Here is a 24,253-nt window from a genome sequence, read left to right on the forward strand (position 1 = left end):
TATAACTATTAACAATCAATCCAGCAGTAAAAGGAATTCAGGACTTAAATTGTTTCTTCGCATATGTGTCATCAGTTTTTAATAAAATAGACGCTGTTACTGCAACAGTCACAACATTGCTGAAACTGGGTTCAATGATTATTTTGTTGCCAATTACCTGATTACGATTTTTTTAACAACAACAGACTTGACTCATTTTGTAGTGTTTCAATTTACTTTAGAAAAGAAATACAAATAACTAAAACTTTTCACAAAAGAAAATTATTTTTTGGATACTTTTATCTAGAGTTATCTGCAAATATATTAAAAAAATAATCACTGCAAATATAGAACTCAACAAAACAATCCAAGTCTAATTTCTGCTAAAAATATAGCAATATGGTATGAAACTACAATTAGTTGTTGTTTTCAACCACCTTGGCAAACAATAGATACCAGAATCAACTATACTGCTGTTGAATTCTTGGAGTCTGTCAACGCTGCAGTCTTTGCACAACCTACTTTTGGCAATAACACTATATATATGTATAAATATTGATCAGCTGCTGACTGACTGCCTCTCCATAACTCATTATTAGTCTACTTCTTGACAGCTCAACAAAAAACAATTTCTAATGCACTCTTGTTTGAAAATTTCTTCATATTTTTATTATCAACCAAATTATTATAGAGACAATTATGAAAGTCCTAAATAATTTTTTCCATATGCAAAGTAGAGGCAATTATGAAAGTCCTAAATAATTTTTCGCATATGCAAAATAGAGGTAACAATTTGAAAAGTTTTAGTCTGTTACAGGGAAAGCCTAGCTAAATTAGTACTCAAACTAGATCAATTCATAAACAAAGATTGACCTTTAATAAACTCCTGAGAAAAAATGCCATAGACCTTTCAAAGTTGCTTGAAAAAGCAAAATGCTTTAGTAAACAATTTGAGTCTTCTCTGAAGCTGAACACATGAACAGATTTACATTTCTGAGCAGGACTGATCAGGTATGCAAGATTGATCAATCTAATCTCAATAAAACTGTTTTTGGTCAATTGATTCAGTTAGAGAAATACAAAGCAATTAGCTCAAGTTGCATAAGTTCATATGTTCTCAATGAGTGTGCCACTGGATTAGCACGGCCTATTTGCTTATAGTATTATTATTTGAGGCATTTAAAGTACCAAATACTTAAAAAGAAGCGAATCTAATTCCAACATAAAAAGAAAAAAGTAAACAAAATTATTCATCCAAATATAAATCAATCTCTTTAACAGAATATGTAAAATCACAAAGAGATATAAAAAAAAAACACAATGACAAAATCAGGATAATTAGATTTTAATAATAAGCCATTTAAATTATCAGTCCGATTAAAACATGCAGCAATTACAGCTAATGATCACTCAAAAGAACTAAAGGTACATGAACTTCCTAAATGCTGAAAATCTTTTATAGCACATTTGTTGAATTCGGTAGTGAATTAAAACGCATTCGAATGGTTTTAATCAACTACCAAATATCTATACATTTCATTTTAAAGTTTAAAATAGATAATTAGAATTGACTTACTTTTCATCTTAGTCTGATAAGACTATAAGTTATCGTTAATCAAAATAGAGATGTTAGTTGGACACGATTGTATATACATAGGAAAAAAAGTTCTGTAGAATTTCTATAAACTTTTGAAACGTGTGGTCAGAAATTCTATTAGAATTTCTATAAATTCGCTATCAAAAACGATTTTTTTTTTTTTTTTTATATATATATATGTAAATTTATATAGAAAAAAAATCAACTTTATAAAAAGATTTTTTATAGCAATTTCTATAGAAATTGAGTTTCTATAAAAATTCAAGTTTTCTAAAGAAATATGTTCAAAGGTTTATAGAAATTTTATAGAACTTTTTTACCTGAGTATAATTTTTGTTTTATGTATAAAAATTTAGGACTCAAATTGTGCTGACTACTGCGATTTTTCTGACAGTTTTGGTTCAAATTTATCAGAGTCAGATCATGCATACTCGAATTTTGCATTCCAATGTGTAAGCATTCCTTTAAATACTATTGAAAAAAATTTTAATATTTGTTGTCAAAACATGATTAAATTCTGATTAAAAAAAAAGTTTATTTGTTATTGATATCTCTTTCTATTGCGTTGATTTTTTAAGCTTTTTGACTTCAGTTTTTTGATATAATTTTTTAAGTAAATAAACTAAAATAAATAAATTTATTTTAATTAAAGTAAAATCATAAAACTGCACAAAAAAATTTTTGTTGTTGTTTTATTGTTTTTGCTTTTTTTTTTCAATTATTTATTTTTTTTTCTTTTAATTATTTATTGCTCTATCAAACAAATAGTTATTTTAAAAAACAAAAGGGAGTTTTACGTTTTGGAATAAATGTACGTTTTGGAATAAAATTAATATTCTTTGTCATAAACACGAATGATACAGCAAACGGTATTTTAAAATTGATGGTATACCGCTACTGTATGCTTTATTCAAAAAGGTTATTTAGGTTAAGTAATTTAAATTTACTTATTTATAGAGGAAACAATTTCGTTTGAAAAAGGAGCAAGTTGTAAAAAAACTAGATGAGTTAATATGCGTTCGACCGATGGACATCGAAGAAACTTCCGTAAGTCTTCAAAGTTTACTTTTAAGAAGAAGTTTTTCATTGATCACGTAATTTGTTCATTATGGTAATTTTATTTGCATTTTTTTTAATTTTTATTTTATTTTTTTATTTATTGTTTCCTAGTATTATTTTTAGTAAAACTATTTTTAGTTTTTAGTAAAACAAAAATCATACACAAGGTTAAAGCAGAATTCAAGTTCAACAATAAGAGTTTAATAGAGCAGACATTTTTTATTATTTTTTTTTTACAGTAGTAGTTGTATTTTAATTAACTCAAACCTATTTTTTTGTCTATCAATTCTATTTGCAACAATCAAAAATGTCGAAGCTTATCAAAAAATTATTCGTTCAAAGTTTTTTTTTTGTGTATCAGATGTATCTCTCAATAATGAAGGATGTGTTTCCTTTAGAACGCTCATTAAGGAAATGTGAATAATTAATAGGAGTTTTTTAATTCTACAATAAATGATAAAAAAGATTTTTTTTTTTAATTATTTTTACAGATGATTGTTCAAGATCTAAATATGGAACTAGATTCTTTGACAGAAAAAATTACAGAGTTTGCACAAGGAAGACAGGCAGCTGAAAAAAAGTGAGTTAAAACTTTTTGCATCATAAAAAAAAGATTTTTCTTATTTCTATGAAATTTTCTATTTTCTCTTTTTTAAGTTATTTTTTAGTTTATTTTAAACTACTCGTTTGAAGAGACGTTTGAAGGTAAATTTAGTCAACAAATTTGGATGAGGGTTCTGTAAAATATATAACAATTATTGTCAGAAGAGCAAAAGATCAATTGACATCAATAGCATTTTTTTTTTTTTTTTTATTAAGTTAAAAATGTCATATCATTGTTTTTTTTTAAAAAATGGAAGGTTCTATAGTGCATACTAATTGCTTTAATGAAGTTTTTTGTTACAAGTTTTTTAGCTTTATCTATTGACGAGTAGAAAGAAGGATATGACTGTTGAATTTTTATGTCCATGAGTTTTGTACTATAGAAACTCAAAAAATGAGAGACATGAAAGTTTTACCGTCTTTCATAAAGTTAATTTAAAATTTTATATTCTATAAATTGTTAAAACTTTTATTTACTTTAGTTTTTAACTATTTTGATTTTTAAAGCTTTTAATTTTAGAGCACAACAGTTGGTAGCTAAAATGAAAAGATTAAAAGGTAGAGTATTTTGCAAAAACTATTTTCATTAAAAAGAAAAAAAAGCATTATTTTAGTTTTATTTGCATTACCAAATTAAAATACCACTCGGTGTTTATTAAATTTAATTCGAAATATTATATTAAAAATACAAGACTTTGAAACGCCTTAAAAAAATATTTTGATAATTGCCTGAAAAAGAATACGTCTCAATATACAAAGGTTCTACCCTATTTTCAATAGCAAAATAATTAAAAATTAATTTTTTGTTTAAAATGATGAAAGGCGCCATTTATCAATTCAAAAACAACTAAAACAGTTAATTGTGCGTTATTTTAAAAAATAAGAGGTGCATCAACGCTATGTAAATATACTTTATGATTACTTTGTCTAATATGAAAGGGTTTTTGTTAAAAAGTTTTTTTTATTAACAAAACGCTTTAAACAACATGGTTTCGCGTTTTTTATCAGTCGTTAGAATGGCACTTATAAGTCAATCCTTAAAAAGTATGTTCGACATTTTTTGTTTTATAACCACATGTTGTTTATTATTTTACTTTTTTTATTGCTAGTATTGTTTTTCTCAATGTTGACATAGTATTTTAAATGAATTGTTTCTTCTGTTACTTGTACTTCTATTCTGGTCTGGAAAATATTTCTTTTGAATCCGTACAAATCTAGTACATATGTTTTTTATTATGGAAATACTTTATAGTTATTACATATCAGTTGACCATCCCATAAATGATTTACTGCTTCAAAAAATGTGGACTAATGTTATTTGTGATTAATAATCCAAAACATTGTAGTATCTAGATGCGGAGAAGAACAACTTTATTTTTTAATAATCTTATATTTATTTTAACTTTTTTTAGTCATACTTTCCATTTATTTACAATAAATATTTGTATAATGAAAAAAAAATTTCGAATTTAGCAAAGAAAAAGTTCTTTCCAGCTTACACTTTGTTAAATAAATATTTTATCAATATTTACTTAGTTACAAGAATATTTATTTATTTATAACGAATCATCTAACATAATACATGCAGTGAGTACAGGAGGTTCGAAGTGTCCGCTCGTAAATTTAAAAATTTCCCAGATTAATTTATTAATTTTCAAAAGCAGTAAAAATTCGAAAGTAAATTTGATAAATTATTTTTTTTTGCTACTAATTACCATAATAAAACAGCAAATCGTAATTAGTATTTATGATAATCAATATTAATTTATTATAATTAATATTATATTAATAACTAATATTAATTTATTATAACTAATATTAATTTATTATGCGCTTGCTTTTATCGTAATTTACAGTTGCAATAATATTTATAGTTATTGTAGATATTATATGTTTGTTCAAAAAATTAGTATTAAACTTATTAAAACAGCCATATGTTAGAAATATCAATTTTGAAACAACTTCTGATGTTAAAAAAATTACCGAACCCAATGAAATGGTAAATAAAAAAAATTTAATTATGTTTTAAATTTTCAGTTTTCCTCTTGTATCATACTTTGTATTAAAAAATTGATCGTGATATTAAAAAAAGAAAAACGAAATTTTTTTTTATAAAATTAAAAAAATTAGTTTTCTTTGAGAAGTAATTTACTCTAAATGTTAAAATTAGAATATCACAATAAAACAAATAATGTATAATAAAGATTTATTTTCTATCAATAGGTAGAAACATTGTCTCATTGATAGCTTCATTAACTGTTTCTATTTCTAAAAAATCTGTCTACTTTTAATGTCACTTTAACTATATACAACCAGATAAAACATATATAACCAGAAAAATATATATAACTAGGTAAAATATATATAAACCAGAAAAATTATATATAGCTAGATAAAATATATATAACTAGATAGAATATATATAACTAGAAAAATTATATATAACCAGATACAATATATATAAACAGATAAAATATATATAACCAGAAAAAATTTTCTTACCAATGATGAAACTAAATTGCTTCTAACATATGGTTAAAAAAAAGTAAGCACTTAAATCATGACTTTTTTATTTTTGTTTAATGTCTTCACGATAATAAATTAAGGTGGTAGTACAGTAATTAAAATTGAAAAATCATTTTTTCAAAAATTCATTTTTATACCAATAAAATCATAGTAGATTCCTAATTTTTTCTTGGATTGCGAAAAAAACTATGGTATCTACATCTAATCTTTGTTTAAAATGATTCAGTATCAATTTTTATCCATAGCAACGCTTTGATTTTTCCGTTGCTATGCATATTTGCAATTAAATTATACCACAAAATGCAATAAAAACACCTTTATACTGACTGTATAAAACAAAGTACTGTTATTCACCGATTGCTTCTTGTTTATTGACTTAATTTATGCGCGTTCATTGACAGCTATTTGTACTACTGTATGTTCTTGTCAAGGTTACTTGTGACTCTTACTATACCTTAGTTTTTTTATACCTTTTAACTATACCTTAGTTTTTTTTTATATCTTGTTTAAATAAAGTGTTATGAATGGATCAAAAAGGAAAATATCGTCAAAAAAGCTTTACCAAATGTAAAGTCAAAGTTTCATGAAAACGGTGATAAAAGGGTTTACATTTTTAAAAAAACAACGCTATACTTTCAGACTGAAGTTCAATTTAAAATATTTCAGGCTCATCCTCCTTCAATAAGTTGTCAAACAAAGAAGTTGTACAGGATTTTTTAAATATAAATGAAGATTTTAACCTTTATTATAAGATTAATTTCACCTTAAAACATAGTTATGTTTCTTAAATGTCTAGAATTTGAAGATTTTGTAAATTTACAATTTGATTCTTCTAAAAAAGTAAGCCTAGGTATTGGACTATAAACTTGTTGCAATGGTTTTTAATAAAAAACTGTTTATTTATTTATCTACTACTATTGCTAAAAAGAAATCTAATGCAAAACAAAATGATCTAGTTAAACGTGTGTTTGACCACTTGACATAAACCCTAATGTTGTAGCATTTTATGAATTGAGTAAAAGATTGCCATCAGTTTTGTATGTCCATCAAAAAGTTTATGTTACAATCTCCAATCTAAAAAGTTAGCTGCAAAAATGACATATATATGATTTTTTTTTATTCTAGCTGTTGTGTGCACTATCAAACTAATACTTATAGTCATTTCTTCTGATAACTTTCCCAAAAAATGTTTACATGGAAAAAAAACAGAGTTCCAATGAATCGCTAAATCAAATTATACGAGATAACTAAACTGTATACATGTTGAAAAAACTGCTCTAAGTATTAAAGTAGGATCAGCTGTTTTAAATTCTATGATGGACAAGAAGTTTTAAATATTTTTTAAAATGAGTTTTGAATGACATTTAGTAATAATGGGCAAAATTGTAGTTTATGTAACCAAACAAGTCTCGGAAGCAGAAAAGCAATGTAACCATTAAACAAAATTGAGAAAAAAAATGTTATTAGAAATACAAAATAGTTTTTGTGATCAAAATAAAGCATTAGTTAGTGTCGTGTAAAAAAGTGTAGTTTTTTGACTTAGTTTGTTTCCTTTTTTATTTTTACTTTTTTGGGCTGGCGACTGAGATATTTTTAAAACTAATTATCAAATTGATTTGAAATTTTGCCCACTTATTTTTCGTATTATTATTTACAACATACACTAGAATAAAGTTTACTGCTTCTCTCGTTTAGTATTTTTTAAAGATTTTGTGCCCTTAAATTGCCCAAATTTACAAAAATGCTAATATTTTGTCTAGTTTTCGACCTAACTTAAATCTTTTAGTCCACGACACAATCACAAACATAATATATCACCAGCCAAAATTTCAATCATAAATTATGAACGGTTGCTAAAAAATCTTCGTTGCCCTTTACCCCATTTTTTGACCTTTAATGTTTAATAAGTAATATTTTAAAAAAAAAATTCGAATTTTTTTAACTTTTTTTAGCTTTAAATAGTATTTTATACAGTTTGAGAAAAAAAAAAGTTGAAAAAGTTGAATACAAATATTTTTTTTTTTAATTACTGTACTGCCACTTTAAACGCTGACAAAAAACTAAAATAGCAAAAATATTCTCTTTAAACCAAATCAAACTTAATTTCATAAAAATTTAAATTTCATACTTAGCTGACAAAATAAATTTTCGTTGTTTATAATAACAAATAATAATTTTTTATTGATAATTTTGCTTAAGTACGGTTGTAATACATTGAATTGCTTTGCAAGACCACACTGTGAAATATCATTCTTTTAACCGATCGATTTTGTTAGAGGTTTCATCTGATTTTTAGGCATCTTTTTTTGTTTACGATCACCTCCAACTTTTATTTTTGGTCCTATATTGTTCTCTTTTTTTTTTAGTATATTACATACATAGTAGATATTTGTATGTTTTTCATTCGGAAATGATTTACAATAAAGCTTTTCATCTGGATGCAAAATCCAAAAATGCTTTTTCTTCGTATAAAACTTTTACTTCGTGTAAATATTTTAAATAATTACTTCATGTTAGTAATTTTATTACCTGTAATTATTTTAAACACTTCATATAGGTAATTGTATTACGTGTAAATATTTTGAACGTTTACTTCATGTTAGTAATTGTACATGCAAGTTATCTCTGAAATGTAATCAACTATTTTTCAAACCCATATTTTTATTTAATTTTTGTTTGATTTAAAATGCTTTAAGCTTAGATTTTGGTTCAGGGCAAGCTTTAAGCTTAGGCTTTGGTTTTAAGTTTGGTTTTTAGGTTTAAATTTTAGGAGTAGATGCCACATTTAGTATCCTGTTTGATTGTAGTATTTTATCAATTTTCCTTCTTTTAACGCATCAATGACTCTAATAAAACAAATGTAACGAGTAAAGTTAATAATAAGTATTTCATATTTAAGCTCAATCGTAAACTAAAAATCCATTGTTACTTTTTTATTAATTATCTTATTTACTTTACGGGTTGTGTGATAACCTAAGAGATTGGATTGATTGCTGATGTATTTGGTCAAGCGTAAGTTGCTGTGGATGTTAAAGATAATGAATGGCAATGACTGCTTTGTTAGTATTTATGTTGACGTAGTTGATGGAGTAAACGTTGATTATGTCAATTGAATAAAGATTTTTTTTGAGTGAAAACAATCCAGTAGCTTAAAAACCAGCGATAGCATGTAAACATATATCTGGAAGAAAGTAAACAGTAACCGAAACCAACGGAAAAATCAAATCATAGTTATCCAAATAGTAACCCGGGAGAATATAAAATATTTGAATGATTTAGTTTTATAAGATAAAAATTGAATTTTATCTTTTATTTTAATATTTTGATCAGTGAAAGATAAAAGTTTTGATTGGTTTGCACTCGATTCTTTTCGAAGAAAAGTTTAACGCCTAATGAAACGTTTAAACGCTTAGCCTTAGCCTAACGTTTGTTCTAAACACTCAACGATTTATTTAATGGTTTAATGTATCGAATATTTTTGATTAATTATTAAAAAAATTTTCTGCGAAGACAATTTATTTCCTTGCCACTTTATTTGCCACTATATTGCCAATTTATTTCCTTGCCACATATTTTAATATATTACAACGAAACATTTAATGGTTTAATGTATCGAATGTTTTGATTAATTATAAAAAAAATTTCTGCGAAGACTATTTATTTCCTTGCCACTTAAAGTAATATTTTAATATATTACTCGTTTCATAACTCAAAATGCGATGATGGTTTCTTTAAATTTAACACAGCGAGAATTTTTCAGTATTTTTTTGAGTTTTTAAAAATTAATATTGTACTAAAACAATAATTTTTTGTTAATTTAGATGAAAATCTTCAACTGCAAGAGGCGCGAGACAAAGCGATGATGAAGTTTGGAGATTTGTCAATGTTATCTGTTGAAACTGAAACCAAGTAAACATTTAATTTATTAAAAACTGCTTTGACCGGCGCCCCCTGCCCGTCCCATTATTGAGGATATTCCGTCATTTCAAAAAATATCAGTGGTTTAAATATATATTCAGCTGTCCGTCTTAAGGGGAGGCGTGAGGGGTGGGGGTGACTATTCTTCTTTTTTTTTTGAATCACAAAAAAACTAGCAAATATGTTTTGAATGTTTTTTTGTTGTTTTTGACTTGTTTTTTTTTTTTTTTTTTTTGTAATATAAAATAATTTTTAAATATTACACTAAATAAGCGAAAATCTATTTTTTTTTTTTTTTTCTCTCTATATCTTGATCGTTTTAATTTATTTATTGCGGCACATAATGAGGCAGTATAGCTTTTAAACTGGTCATTTGACAAATAAAAATTTGATCTATTTTTCGAGTTTTAATTTTTTTTTTCGATTTATTTTAAGTTTACATTAAGTTTGAATTACTGTAATTTATTTTATTGAATCTAGTAAAATATGTTTATATTATTTATTCAAGCTTTTAATAAATTTTTTTTTAACTACTGCTTACCAATTTTTTTTTAAAAGTTACTCAAAATTGTTCAAAATTTGATTGTCCTATGTCTAACAGTAAATAAATGTTTAAACGTCTAACTTTTAGTTAAGTCTAACAAGTGCCCTTAAAATACTTTTTTAATCTAAATATCCTAAACTAAAAAAATAATTTTGAGCTAGTTTTGAAGCTATTTTGCCCAGTGTGCGGCGCTTACCTTATCGAAAAAAAGTCGAACAAAACTTTTAGTCGGACATTATTTAGCACTGTAATCATATTTTCAAGTTAAATGTAGTCATGGTTACAAAGTCACGTACATCTTTACATTTTAATAACAAATTGTTATGTTCCGACTTCGTTTTGTTCGATAAAGGTATTAACATTTATAATTTCACAATAGGTATTACATTTTTTGTTCTTTTTTCTCTGGAGATTTATTGTTGCTTTTCGTTGTTTTCAAATATTGTTTTCGCATAGTACGTTACTAAAAACAAAGCAGAAGATGGAATTCAAATGTGAATTTATTTTCAACCAAGTTTTAGTAACGATACTTAATTGCTTCATAAATCTTAAAAGATTTTTTAGCGCTTATTTTAATATGTGGCATTTATATTTCCTTTCTTTTTTGGTGATAGAATGCACAGTTTAATGAATCAATTAGGCAACGCAAATCTTATGTTGAAAAATCTTGAAATCGAACAATTAACTGATGTCGTGAGTTTAAAGTTTTCATTTTTATTTAAATTATTCTGAAAACCAATTGGTTAGTCCGAGATCTTAGTGAAACTCCTCTATAATTTGGAGGAAAAAGACGGGATGAAACTTTTTGCCATACTAGGATTTTTATATAGTACAGTCTATAGGCGTGTATAGGCGCCGCAGGATTAACAGAAACGTTCCTCGCTGTTATAATGCTGCCCTTCAAAAATTCTTAAAAAAACATTGTCCAGCCTATTTTGATTAGCTCATTAAAAATAGTTTGAAAAAATTTAATTCATAGTTTAAAGCGATTTAAAAGTCATTTGTTGTGAGTTTCTGTTTGCATAAAACTTAATTTTACCATCTAAAACAGATGACTAATTTTATCATCTATTACAGATGACTAATTTTATCATCTAATACAGATGACCAATTTTATCATCTAATACAGATAACTAATTTTACCATCATGAAAAGATTAAGAAACAACTTCGCAATTTAGAAAATAATACTTTATTGCAGTTTTTAGGAGTTTTTCTTAAACTTTCAGTTAAGTTTTCAACCTGTTTCTAATTTTGTACAAGTTTCCATGAATATTCAGCAGACATAACAGTAAAATCTTTGACAAAAGTGAAAAAAAATTGAATGCAAAAAACAATTCTTTTTCTACTCAGCAAATTATTTCTAAAATTTTTTACCTGGTGCGCTGTATCAACAAGTAGAATTAAAAACGAATTTTTTAAACCCAATGCGTGTGTAAAAAAACAAAACAAAAAAGTTAGGTAGAGGCGGGGTATCGAACCACAGATGTTCCGTTTACAAAGTCAACGCATTATCCAAATAAGCTAAATGCACCTTTAAGTTTGAAAACAAATAATATACTTATTTTAAAAGTTATTATTCTTTTTTCCATATAAAAAAAAAAAAACTAATTAGAATTAACTAAATTAATTGACTTATTGCAAATCTAATTATTGTATATTGTATTGTCATCAAGCAAAAGTATGTATGCAAAATTTGAAGAAAATCTATCATCAGGAAGTGGCTCAAAAATTGATTGCAAGACCTGATGCTCACAGACAAACAAACAAACAAGATTTGATGCTCACATACAGAGACGAGGAGTTAACAAAAACATTGGTAAAAAACAATTCAATTTTGTGATTAAAAACTTCAAGACAAACTTTGAGTATGATATAACTTCAAGAGATTAAGTATCATATAACTTCATTAGCTTTAAAACATTAGTTGATTGGTTAACGAGAAGATTAAAAAGTATTGAAGTAGATTGGTTAAAAACATTTGATTGGTTGTCACATAATATAGATCCTACTCTAAAACCACTTTTTATTAAAATATCTAAGCAGATCAAAATTTAATTTTTTAAACACTTAATTTTGGTGACTGGCAAAGCTTTTGTAATGCATGCAAGGCCGACGACATGAGTTTCAAAGTGGAGGGGCACAATTGTCCCCCCCCCCTCCTAGTGTTGTCGGTTCTGGCATGCCATATTTTTTTTGACTAATTATCTAACGACACTATAAAAGTCATTCTCATTATTAAATACAATAAACTTCATTCTTATCTTAAGACATAGTATGAATAGTTTTACTTTATTCTTATCATAGGTTCTGCTTCACAATACTTGCGCACTTAAATGATAAATATTATATAACATAAATTAAACTTTTTTAAAAAAAATCAAAGAGTTGAATGTTATTAATAATTACAAATATTTTATAATATCAGCTGGATAAAATTGCTTTTTTTGAAACCAATGTTTTTAAAGTTCTACCAAAACAGAACTTTTCGCTAGAGCTTTAAAATATGAAGGAAAGTTTTCAAGCATGCGTTTCTTACTAAGTATAAATTATCTCATGCCTGTTACAATGGCACATAGAAAATGGAGAATCTTTTAGGAACAGTTTTACATGTAAGTCTTTATTAGTTTTGGTATATTCATTAACTTCTGGCAAACAATTGTTTTCGGTTCAAGTTTATAAAAACAAACCAATCATGTTTTAAAACTTTCCAGAGGGCTGCTTGTTTGAAACAAATAATTGCTTTTTCTTAATAAAAACTTTTTTTTTCTGGTTATCTTGGTAGTGAAAACGTAGATAGTAAACATGGTGTTTCTATAGAAAAAAATAGTAGAACTGGTTTTAAGGTTTTAATCAAACGGAATTTTACATTTCGCCTTTCTTTATAGGTTTATTGTCAAAATACTTTATATAGATTACTGATGAGTAAATTACTAGTTTTGCGCATTTATCTGCTGTCGTTGTGTTTATATCTTTGCTTTTTGGAAAAGAAAGGAAAAAAATTTTCAGAATAACTAGATTGACATCCGACAATACATTTTGTCAATTATAATATGCCTGTAGTTTTCTTAAATATTATTATTGAAAAATCTCAAATATTATTATTGCAACTACATAAAGCGTGTTGTTCAAAATTCTGCTTTTACTTCCGCGATGTTATGCTTAAGTTTATTTAATCTAATATTGTTTGTTTAATGTTTATAACTAAGAAAGTGTGTCTATTACATAATAAAAGTTTTATCGAAGTATAAACAGTCTCTCTTTTTTTTTTAAACTATAAAAAATGTTTTTTTCTAGGCCGTATATTTTAAGTAGGCTATAATAATATTTCTTTTAAGTTATTGTAAAACAATTTATGTTAAGTATTATTTTAAGTATATCGTAAAGGCAAATTCGATTATACTTGAATACAATGTACTTATACTGTAGGGCTAAGCACCAGCGAATAGTGTTTTAAACAAAAAGCAAATAGTATTATTCGTTACAGGCATTCCTACAGGTATAATTGACAAAAAGTATTCATTAAACGAATAATACTATTTGTTAAACGAATAGTAAAAAGCTAATAAATATACTTGTAAACCGAAGCTTATTCAAAACCAGCTTAGTAAAATAGAGGAAAGTTGTTCGACGCAATTTTACATTTCTGCTTTAGATATATGTATATTATTTTATGTATTAACATATGTTTAACAAAATATTAAAAAGTAATGTTTAAAATATTGATAAATAATAAATAATAATAATAATGTAATTAAAAAATAATAGTTAAAAATATAAAGTAATAGTTAAAACAAAAAGTAAATAAAGATAATTGTAATAATAGACAATATTTGATAACTTTAAAATCGCTATGCGCGCAAAGGGTTATGGTATTGCCTGGGTAATTTAAAAATAATCATCAAACATTTATTCATTTAATGAGATTACTATCTAGTAACAGTATAGTTCTACGGTTCATGTCAATTGCAGATTTGTTTAATACAATTATAAGATGGGTCGAAACAATCACTGTGCTGTATATGGTTGCGTAAACAGTCGAAACAAACCCGAAAAGTAAGTGTATCTTAACTTATTATTTATATTTTATAATATTGAGCTTTTTCATATCTCATGTATATGTATATATATATATATATGTATATATATATATATATATATCATGTATATGTATATATATATATATATATATATATATATATATATATATATATATATATATATATATATATGTATATGCATGTATATATATGTATGTATATATATGTATATATGTATATATGTATGTATATATATGTATATATATATATGTATATATATGTATATATATATATGTGTATATATATGTGTATATATATGTATATATATATATGTATATATATGTATATATGTATATATATGTATATATATGTATGTATATATATGTATATGTATATATATATATGTATATATATGTATATACATACATATATATATATATATATGTATATGTATATATATATATATATATACATATACATATACATATATGCTGTCAATGTAAAAAATATTTTATCATTTAAAAATAAGTCACTCTTTTGACTTATTTATTCTAAAAGGAACAACTATTTGTTTCTTTATAATTTTGTTTCTTTATAATACTTGTAATTTTATAATTTTGTTATTGGTTTTGTAGTGGTGCATTTTTTTGAATTTATTTATGGGAACGCTGTTAGTGTCCATCTTTGTATGGCCTTCTTGTCCTTTAGAACATGTATTTGATGTTTCTAATAAATATCTATCTATCTGTATATAAATGTATATATAATATATATATATATATATATTTAATATATATATATATATTTAATATATATATATATTTAATATATATATGTATATATATATATATATATATATATATATATATATATATATATATATATATATATACATATATATATAAATTTATACAGATAAGTAGATATATTCTGTACATGCAGCAGTTTTTTATATATGCATAATTTTTTTTTTTTTCTTACGCTTAATCCATGATGTACCTTGATAAAACTATACATACTATTATTATCATTAATATAACAAATTATATTATTATTGTTGTTGTTATTATTTGTAGAGATTTTTTTATTTATTTAGGGTTTTGAAAAAAGACCATGTTGGGATTCTTCGATGGCATACTCCTCGAACATTTCAAGATATGAAGTTATGGGAAAAAATGTTAAACAGACAAGGTAGTTTTAAAATGACTATGAGTACAAAGGTTTGTTCAAACCACTTTGCTGCAGGATATTGTTCAGATGTTTCTCCAATACCAACATTATTTCTTAAAGGGTATATTGGCAAAAAACCTTTGAAACGTAAAGTTTCAAAAAATAGAAATAGTATTTTTGAGAATGTCCACGAAAAAGTAAAATTTGTTGTTCGTGATGGGTTTGAGGTACTTGAAGAAGACACCATCTCCACTCCCTTCATAGGTGATCACAATTATGATAATAGTATACCTACCAATAAATGCGCTAGGTGTGAACCTTTTAACAAGTGTAGTCGATGTAATTCTTTAGAAAAAAAAAAAATGGAACTAAAAATGATTATAGATGCACAAAAAAAGCAAATTTCAGAATTAAAGCATTCTCTTACCAAAGCAGAAACAAAAAAATCTTTCAATTTTGGTGATATTAGTCATAGTGATAAATGTGTTCGTATCTATACTGGATTACAAAATGCAAAACTGTTTGAATGGCTTCATAAACGCATTGATGGCGAAGCTAAAAAGTTGAATTATTATAATCAAAAAACAACTCAAAAACACAGAATTAATCGTAAAGTAGACACAAAAACTGCTATGTTTTTAGTGCTTGTCAAATTAAGATTAGGACTTACAGATAATGACTTAGCATTTAGATTTAAAATATCACAATCTCTAGTGTCAAATATTTTAAATACTTGGATACCTTTTATGTCTTTACTACTTAAAGATTTCATACATTGGCCAACCAAAGAAGAAAATAAAAATGCCTTTCCAAAATGCTTTGAGAAGTTTCCTAATGTAATTGGCATAATAGACTGTACTGAAGGAGCATTAGAGATCCCAAGTTTAGCCAAAGCTCAAGCCCAAACTTATTCAACATACAAATCCAAGAATACCTGGAAAGTTTTACTTTGTGTCACTCCAATTGGTACTGTATCCTTTATCTCAAAGGCATATGGAGGTAATGCATCAGATCGATTTATTACAGAGAGATGCGGAATTTTAGATAAAATTGTATCAGGAGATTCTTTAATGGCTGACAAAGGATTTAATATTAGTGATTTGCTTGTTGGAAAAGGGTCACAGCTTGTTATTCCACCTTTTTAAAAGATATAAAAAAGTTCTCTAAAAGAAATACCACAAAAACTTCAAATATTGCGAAGGCACGCATTCATGTTGAAAGAGCAATTTCTCGTATAAAAAAATTTCATATATTGCAATCTGTTTTTCCTTTAAAAAGAAAAAACCAGCTTGATGACATTTTGACAATTTGTGCGGCCTTAACTAATTTAGCTCCTCCATTGGTACCATTATAAACTACCATTTTATTAGTTCAAGTAACTTATGGGACAAGTTTGATTGTGTATTTTAATAAATTTATGTTTTTTCAAATACTTTATAAAAGTAAATATTTTGTGTATTTCTTGATTTTGGTTAGAAAAGTAAATATATTGTGTATTTCAAAATACTGATTGAGAAATCAAAAAAAGTAGTGGAATTGGTACAAAACAAGTTGTTCAAATTTTGATTCAGTTTAGGCTATACAATATAATATTTTAATATAACAAAGTGATTTTTTATTTGTTAAAAAAAAAGACATAATATATTATATTAAAATTATTATCTTTAAGAAAGCAATAGTTTTACAAAAATGAATTGGTTCCGAAAATAATCAAAATGTACATATAAATCGCGACGTTTTTTTAAAAGTGAGGAGATTAAACAAGATGATTCAAACGTCGCGAAATGTGTGCAACAGAATATTTATTTGAAATTTAAATACTACTAATCAAATTAAAAAGCACATGTTACTCACAAGTTACATGTGGCTTAGTTCATTCTGTCACGTATACTTAAACACAAGGACAGAATTTTTACAATGGCTTAATAAATTTTTTTACCATTAGACATTATTGTACCCTCAATCGGTAAATGCCGATTTAGATTTTTGTATATTAGTTTAGTTTGAATAAATTCTTATACATAATAACATTTCTGAAAATAAACTTAGTTTAAATCTGACAAAACAAGAGTCATTTAATCTCTAATTTTGAGTAAAAAAGTAGAGTCAAAGTTATGTGTTTTTTCAAAAGAATAAGTGTGCCACAAAAAAAGAAAAGAGAGGAAAACAAGCCTCACCTTAACTTTTATAGACCCGTATTAGGCAAGGTAGCGCCAGAATTTTTGATGCCTCTTAAGGATCGCCGCGCCGGTTTTAATCTGAGAGAGGAGGCGGTTTAAAACAAAAAAATCTTAAATTTGTTTATACTTTTGTATTAAGTAATTTTGAAAAAAACAAGTGTCCTCCTTTAGCCACGATCGCTGACTATTTAATATTTCCTCTTAATTAGAATTTTAATTTATTTAAATTTAGAAATTTAATATCGCATGTATATATAAAAGGGCAAAGGATTACAGTTATTATCCCCTATTTCAAATATATTTTGACCAATACATTACATAGATAAAGCGGTTTATATAAAATTTAAAAACAAATTCCTAAAGAAAATAAAAGTTATTGCAGAATGTGAGAGAACATGTGTACGTTTTTTATAGATAAGTTGCATTATGCATTTTATTTATAATGCACGACATTACGTTTTTTATAGATAAGTTGCATTATGCATTTTTTTATAATGCACGACTATTACACTTAGCTCTCCCAAGTGTAGTGGAGTTATTATATTAAACAAGCATTAAAGATAATTAAACTAAAAGTAAACAAAAGTTTATGCTTCAACATTTCAAGATATCTTATGGATAAAAATAATTAAAAATACACAAAAAAATATATAAGTTTTAATTTTAAAAAATGTATACAAGAGTAAATTAAAAATCAGTCAAACTCAATTTTCAATTATAAAATCAATTATATCATTAATTTTTTCATCAAATGTTTCAACATTTTTATTGTATGGTTCGCATACCTTGTTTAACAAGTCATTCAGTACTTTTTCAACATCTTCTACTACTATAAAATGATACAAATTTCGAAAACATATCTCAGGCATTATTATTTGTTCATAAACAATCTTTGCGTTTGAAATTGCTTTTTTCATAAAAGAGTCATTTATACAAACACGCTCACAGAAATAGTCTTTAGATGTGTACACAAAGAAATCACACCATTTAAACTCTGTTACATACATTTGCAGTTGCACTTGGTAATAATAAGCATGGTCTCTTTTTAGGCGAAACTTATCCTGATAAACTTCCAAGAAGGTACCTTTTTGTGAGACAAATTCATTTATAGTAAGTCCTCTATGTGTCCATGGACACTTTATTTCCAGTAATCCAGGTTCATGGCATTTACAAGAGACCAAACCATCAGGACTTGCTCCTAAAAAGGGCCACAATAAGCTTGTGTAAAAGCCAGCCATTTTAACCTTAAATGTTTTATGAAGTTGTCTGTTAATTTTTATATATAATTTTCGGGCCGTTGGCTCATTACTAACACCCCAATTTGTAGCTTTTGACTGAATTATTGGGCAGTACCCACAAATTTTGCTTAGAAGTGATTTAGATTTGTCAGGATTAATAATAATATTATTGTCATTAACTTTATTGACAGCAGATTTAAAGTTTGAGGCAGTAATTCTATTCTTCTCATGTTGAAACCATAAGTCACTTGAATTTTTATTGATTATTTTTTCCATAAGTAAAAATTGCTACTCTTTTGTTATTTTTAAGTTTTTCATTAATATATCAAAAGTGCATGACTAACTGTTTTAATCACTTCTGCAATCATTTTTGGAAAATCAATTAAGAAAGATGCTGCTATTTCAATTTCTTTTTGCACAACACAGATATTAAAATGCATTCTTTTTTTACGCATTAGTGTAACTAACCCACAGTTATCATTTGTGATGTCAGCAAGTGAATCTATATCACTTTCAGTAAGAGAATTATCAGCTATCTTTTGCCTCTTGAATATATTACTTACGTTTTCTTCTTTTATTTTAGCTTTTTTTAACTCTATTTCAACTAATGTGGCAGGGACATGCAGTCTACTTTGTTTTTTAGATGGAACACTCCATTGCTGTTTCTTAGAAGTACAGGAAAAGTTATTACCTAAACTTACTTCCTTTTCAATGTACCATAACAGGGCACCAACATGCTTGCATATACCAGATGTTCTAAAAGTATACACACATGCATTTATTTTTTAGTGAAATGATAATTTAAAGTAAAATTTTGAAAATATTACATACCCAGCTGGACAGGAGCAATCTCCAGTTACAACATCACCTGAATCTTTATGTATAACAACCCAAACATCATATGGTGTGTTGGTTAGTTTTTGCTCGGGCAAACAAAGACCTCGTATAAAGCAGTATCTGCATGTATCATTTATTGCATGTGACATTACATCAGATAAATGACCTGAGTTAAAAAGACTTATTCCTCCTTTAAATGCTTTGCCTGCATTATTACTGTAAAGATAATCATTGATTTGTTGCAATAATATTTCTGGAAAATTTGCAGGTGCTTCAGTCCAACCATTTTTTAAATTCATAGGATGAGGTATTTGCACTTTTTCAATAAAAAGTTTTTTTAAAACATCTTGTTGAATTTCATTAAGTTCATCTGTAGCATCAGTAAAAGTGATAGGAAGATTCATATTAAATACACCTAAGGCGTGGTTCACAAGAGTTTGCTTGTTACCACTCCTATTGATACCATGATCACTTAAATACTCTTGAAGCTTTAATATAGTCCATTCTTCAAATTTTGGGGTTTTTTTCAATGATGGTATGATTGGTACTTTTGGTGTTGGAAAATTACTATTACCTGCAAAATCAATATTTGAAGAGAGATTACAACTCGACACTATGTTATTCCAAACGTAAATAACTTTTTCTAATACTTTTTCTTTACTTAAATTACTAAAACCATGATAGTTCTTCGACAATTTTAAAAAGTATCGAAGGTCACTGAGCTTCCATTTAGAAAAATTTACATTGTTATCAAGTTTTAGACCTTTCGCAGAAAACTCATTCATTAAAACCTTTACTAAATTTCCACAGTCATCTTCAAAACACTCTGTCTTTAAATCCATTAATAAATTTTAAAAGTTTAAATTATTAAAAACACCATTAAACATAAGCTACTTGTAGTTGTAATGCGAAATTTGATTTTTATAGTTTGTTATTCCCCAGGTGATCCCACAATGCATTGCGAAACGTTCTTGAAAAAGTTATCAAATATCGTCTATTATAAACAAGTGATTGTAACGTCACTTGAATAAAAATATGATCAACGGAGGGACACAGAATTTTTTTTTATAATGAAATAATATTAAAATCTATGCTATTATAGGTTATTTAACAAAAAGATATTTATTAGTTGTTGTGTTTTTTTAGCATTATTTTATTATTATTACTATGATTTTAATATTGCTTTATTATTATTACAATATTGTTTTATTTCGTATTTTCTGATTTTTACGTCTAGCGCTACGAGTTTTAGTTGCGCTCTCACATAAATTTCTTCGCGCGAATATAATACACAAACGGAATTATTTTTGTTTCAAACATTATTTGTCTAGAAAGAATTATACAAATCGCTAATGTCCGATTTGTCCGAAGGGAATTATTTGTTTAGCAATCGTTAAAAAAAAAAGGAACTAAAATCAGATTCTTGAACATTAAATTGGATTTTAAGAAATAGTGGAACGAATAGCAAATAGTATTTTTATTGACCGAAGTTTTATGATGATCTAATACTATTCGTTAAACAAAATTCATAAAACTACTATTTATTTAAAACTACTTTTAACTATCTAAAGATACTATTAGTTGCTATTTATTTAACAAACAATAATCTTCGTTTCACGAATATTTGCTATTCGACTTTAAACTTCGATTGGCAAAGTTAAACGTACTTCACTGGTGCTTATTGCTTGTCAAATAACTATACCACTTTATACTCGTATACTCGAACTTTTGATTTGAAATTTGAATGAAAATTAAAGTAAAAATAAAAGCATACTATCCCCAAGCTTTGTTAAAAACTCAAGTTATCCTAAACTTCTATTATAATGAACGTTTGTTTGAATGATTGTCCAAAATTTTTTAATGTCACAACAATTTTATAAGTATCTTAGGGGTCGTCCATAAGTTACGTCACGTTTTAGCGGAGACGGGGGGTAATGTTTTTGTAACTGCTCATATGGAAGTTGTTACTAAAGAGTTATAATGTTGTGACGAGGGTCTAAAACGGTCAAAAATTGCGTGAAGTAATTTGTGGACGACCTCTTATTAAATAAATCTTAGTCCTAAAAGCGTTTCTAGATTTTTTAAAAGAAAAATTATTAACAAGTTTAATTTGTAAAACTATAGGCAAGGTCAACGCGACGGGGCTGTGGGGGTGTCACTCCCTCCTTCGTGTCGTTAGGGGTCGTCTTTAAAGTACGTACGCCAAAAATTTTAAAATTTTACACCCCCTCCTCCCCCTCATACTCTTGCCATGCGTACTTTTAAGTCCCCACCCCCATTAAAAAGTACGTACGTTTTTCAAATACCCTTCCCCCTCCCCCTCTTAACATTTTTCAATAAAAAAATTTATCGAAATAAAAAAAGGTGCACAGGATCCCAATTCAAAAAAGATTTTCAAATATATACATTAATATCTGCTTGTGATCGCTTGGCCGAGAGGTTAATGTTATATACTTAGACGGTGTAGACCCTAGTTCGATTACTTGTGAAATTCACTTCTTTTTTTTTGTTTTAATATCGAATGAAATAAAATTAAACTATACTTTAAGGCGGACATTTTTTCAGGCACCCTCTTAAGTAAGTCCGTAAAAACGAGTCTTACGCGAGATCATTAATATTGAAAACAAAACCTTAAACTTAGTGCCGAGGGTACCCATACCCCTTAATTGGAGGAGTGGGGCAGCAAATTTTGTGCCCTTTTGCTTTTTATTTTAGCAAAACCTAGCGGTAAAATTTGAAAGATTTTGAGACCCTAATGACACGGTTTTTTTGGAGTGCCTCCAACCCATTAGCCACGGCACAGCTAAAACCTGTTTTTTGTCGACTCAAAATAAGTTGCCTGAAATACGCGTTACTCAGGGCCAGTATATAAGGGGTGGGATGTGTGCTTGGGAGCCCGCAGGATTTGGTAATGTTCCAGATAGGACATATTCACATATTGTGCAAACTCCAAACTTAAGTATATTTATACCTATTCCAAATGAGGAAACCTTGCAAAAAATTGGTATGGCGGAGGCCTGGGAACAAAAAGCCTTGAAACGCTGGCAACAACCCCCTCCCTGCCCAAACGTGAGGGCACTAATGTAGTAAATTTTTCAATATTAATATCTGAAACTAAATTTAAATTTATCGACAGATTTTAAATTTCGTTGAAAAAACTTGTAAATTACAAAAGTTATAACCATGCAAAATTTATAGCCCCTCTTTTTTTTTTTTTTTTTTGGGGGGGGGGGGGGGGGGCGGAAAATTTGCGCCCATGCATGCGTGTGCATATAGGGAAACTATACCCTCTACTCCCTATACCATACATCTTTTTATGTTGGCAAGCTAGGATCTTTAGTCTGAATTTTAACTTTTCGATTGATTCGCTGGTTAATTGTGATAAATTAGAAAATCGAAGTACGTACTTTTAAATTGAATCCTCCCTCAATACGCTTTCGTACGCTTTTTGAAGACCTCCCCCCCTCCCCCTATGAGCGTACGTACTTTATGGACAGTATCAATGTATTTTTATACCTTAGTCAGAAAATTGGAAGTTTTTTGTACCTTCATCCAGCAAATTAGAACTTTTTTTAGATTCAGTCGGCAAAATGGGATTTTGACTATCTATCTCTGGCAAATTAGGGAACTGGGTTGTTTTTATTTATTTATTTTTTATTTTTTTGTCGCAAAAATCGTTGGTACATCGCCTCCTCCCCCTCCCACACACACTTAACACCTACTCGCATCGACTCTATATAAATATTTTCTATAATGGAAATGAATAAATGCAGCATTTTTTATACCATCTATAAAATATAGTTTTATAAAATTTTGTTATTATAAAAGTTAATGAAGATTAACTGTTTTTTAAATACAAGTTCAGCTGTGTAACGCTAGTGCGACGCAAAAACTAACTTGCTGAAAACAAAACATATCTTTTAAAAAAAGCATATTGGAAATGAGTTGTGTATGATATCCACGTTGGAAATATGCCATGTATATAGGGCTAACTATACATATGAGTATAAGTTTCAGTATTACAGTTTTATTTATCGTAGGTGTTTTATTATTTAAATGTCATTGATTTTTTATTAGGGTAGTGTAGAGCTAGTAGAATATAGGGGTAATTTAAAAAAATAAAATATCATGAAATTTAAAATAGCACAATATTATGAAAACTAAGTACCATTAAAAAAACATCTAATGAATAAAAGGTAGTAAATTATAACCCAATGCACAATAAAAAATTGTAGGATGAGAGTCGTGTGAGATGCACTTTTTCTATTTCAGATGGATCCAGGATTCAGTGGTGGAGGTAATCATAAGAAGTATACTGTTGGGAGGGTTTGAAGGCTTCATTTTCTCTAGTGGAGGAGGGATCTGTGGGCTTTAATAACTTATTGGAAGAAGTTGATTGAGTTGGTTTTGCTATTGATTCACAACGTGCGCCGATTTTACTTGCATGCTTTGCTTTTGTTCGAACATGTCGAACAAATGTGTAAATGATGCAAGAATAACTTCGATTCACAAAAAAGAATATATAAACATGTTTGAGTTTTTTCATTCAAAAAATTTCGTTTA

The 24,253-nt window shown here is 27.0% G+C and overlaps 3 protein-coding genes across 4 annotated transcripts in view; 2 read left to right on the forward strand and 1 right to left on the reverse strand.

Annotated features, from left to right (window-relative positions):
• The window catches only part of LOC101238151 (uncharacterized), a 105,927-nt gene that overhangs the window by 70,431 nt on the left and 11,243 nt on the right, over nt 1-24,253 (forward strand). Inside the window, exons 20-25 of one of the 2 annotated variants that reach the window (XM_065791626.1) lie at nt 1,933-2,028; nt 2,534-2,623; nt 3,127-3,215; nt 3,759-3,796; nt 9,586-9,673; nt 10,841-10,919. In XM_065791626.1, coding sequence (XP_065647698.1) covers nt 1,933-2,028; nt 2,534-2,623; nt 3,127-3,215; nt 3,759-3,796; nt 9,586-9,673; nt 10,841-10,919 — 480 coding nt within the window. The remainder of the gene's footprint in view (nt 1-1,932; nt 2,029-2,533; nt 2,624-3,126; nt 3,216-3,758; nt 3,797-9,585; nt 9,674-10,840; nt 10,920-24,253) is intronic. The other variant, XM_065791627.1, reaches the window with a different exon arrangement.
• On the forward strand, nt 13,629-16,816 carry LOC136077086 (uncharacterized). Its single transcript, XM_065791625.1, has 2 exons — nt 13,629-14,281; nt 15,362-16,816. The coding sequence occupies exons 1-2, from the start codon at nt 14,220-14,222 to the stop codon at nt 16,578-16,580; spliced, it is 1,281 nt and encodes a 426-aa protein (XP_065647697.1). The 5' UTR covers nt 13,629-14,219; the 3' UTR covers nt 16,581-16,816.
• LOC136077085 (uncharacterized) lies at nt 16,902-20,677 on the reverse strand. The gene is made up of 2 exons (XM_065791624.1): nt 19,685-20,677; nt 16,902-19,609 (listed from the first exon to the last, which is right to left on the reverse strand). Exons 1-2 carry the CDS (start codon nt 20,530-20,532, stop codon nt 19,171-19,173), a joined length of 1,287 nt encoding a protein of 428 aa, XP_065647696.1. The 5' UTR covers nt 20,533-20,677; the 3' UTR covers nt 16,902-19,170.

This window comes from Hydra vulgaris, chromosome 02 (assembly GCF_038396675.1).
Source record: "Hydra vulgaris chromosome 02, alternate assembly HydraT2T_AEP".
Lineage (NCBI taxonomy): Eukaryota > Metazoa > Cnidaria > Hydrozoa > Anthoathecata > Hydridae > Hydra > Hydra vulgaris.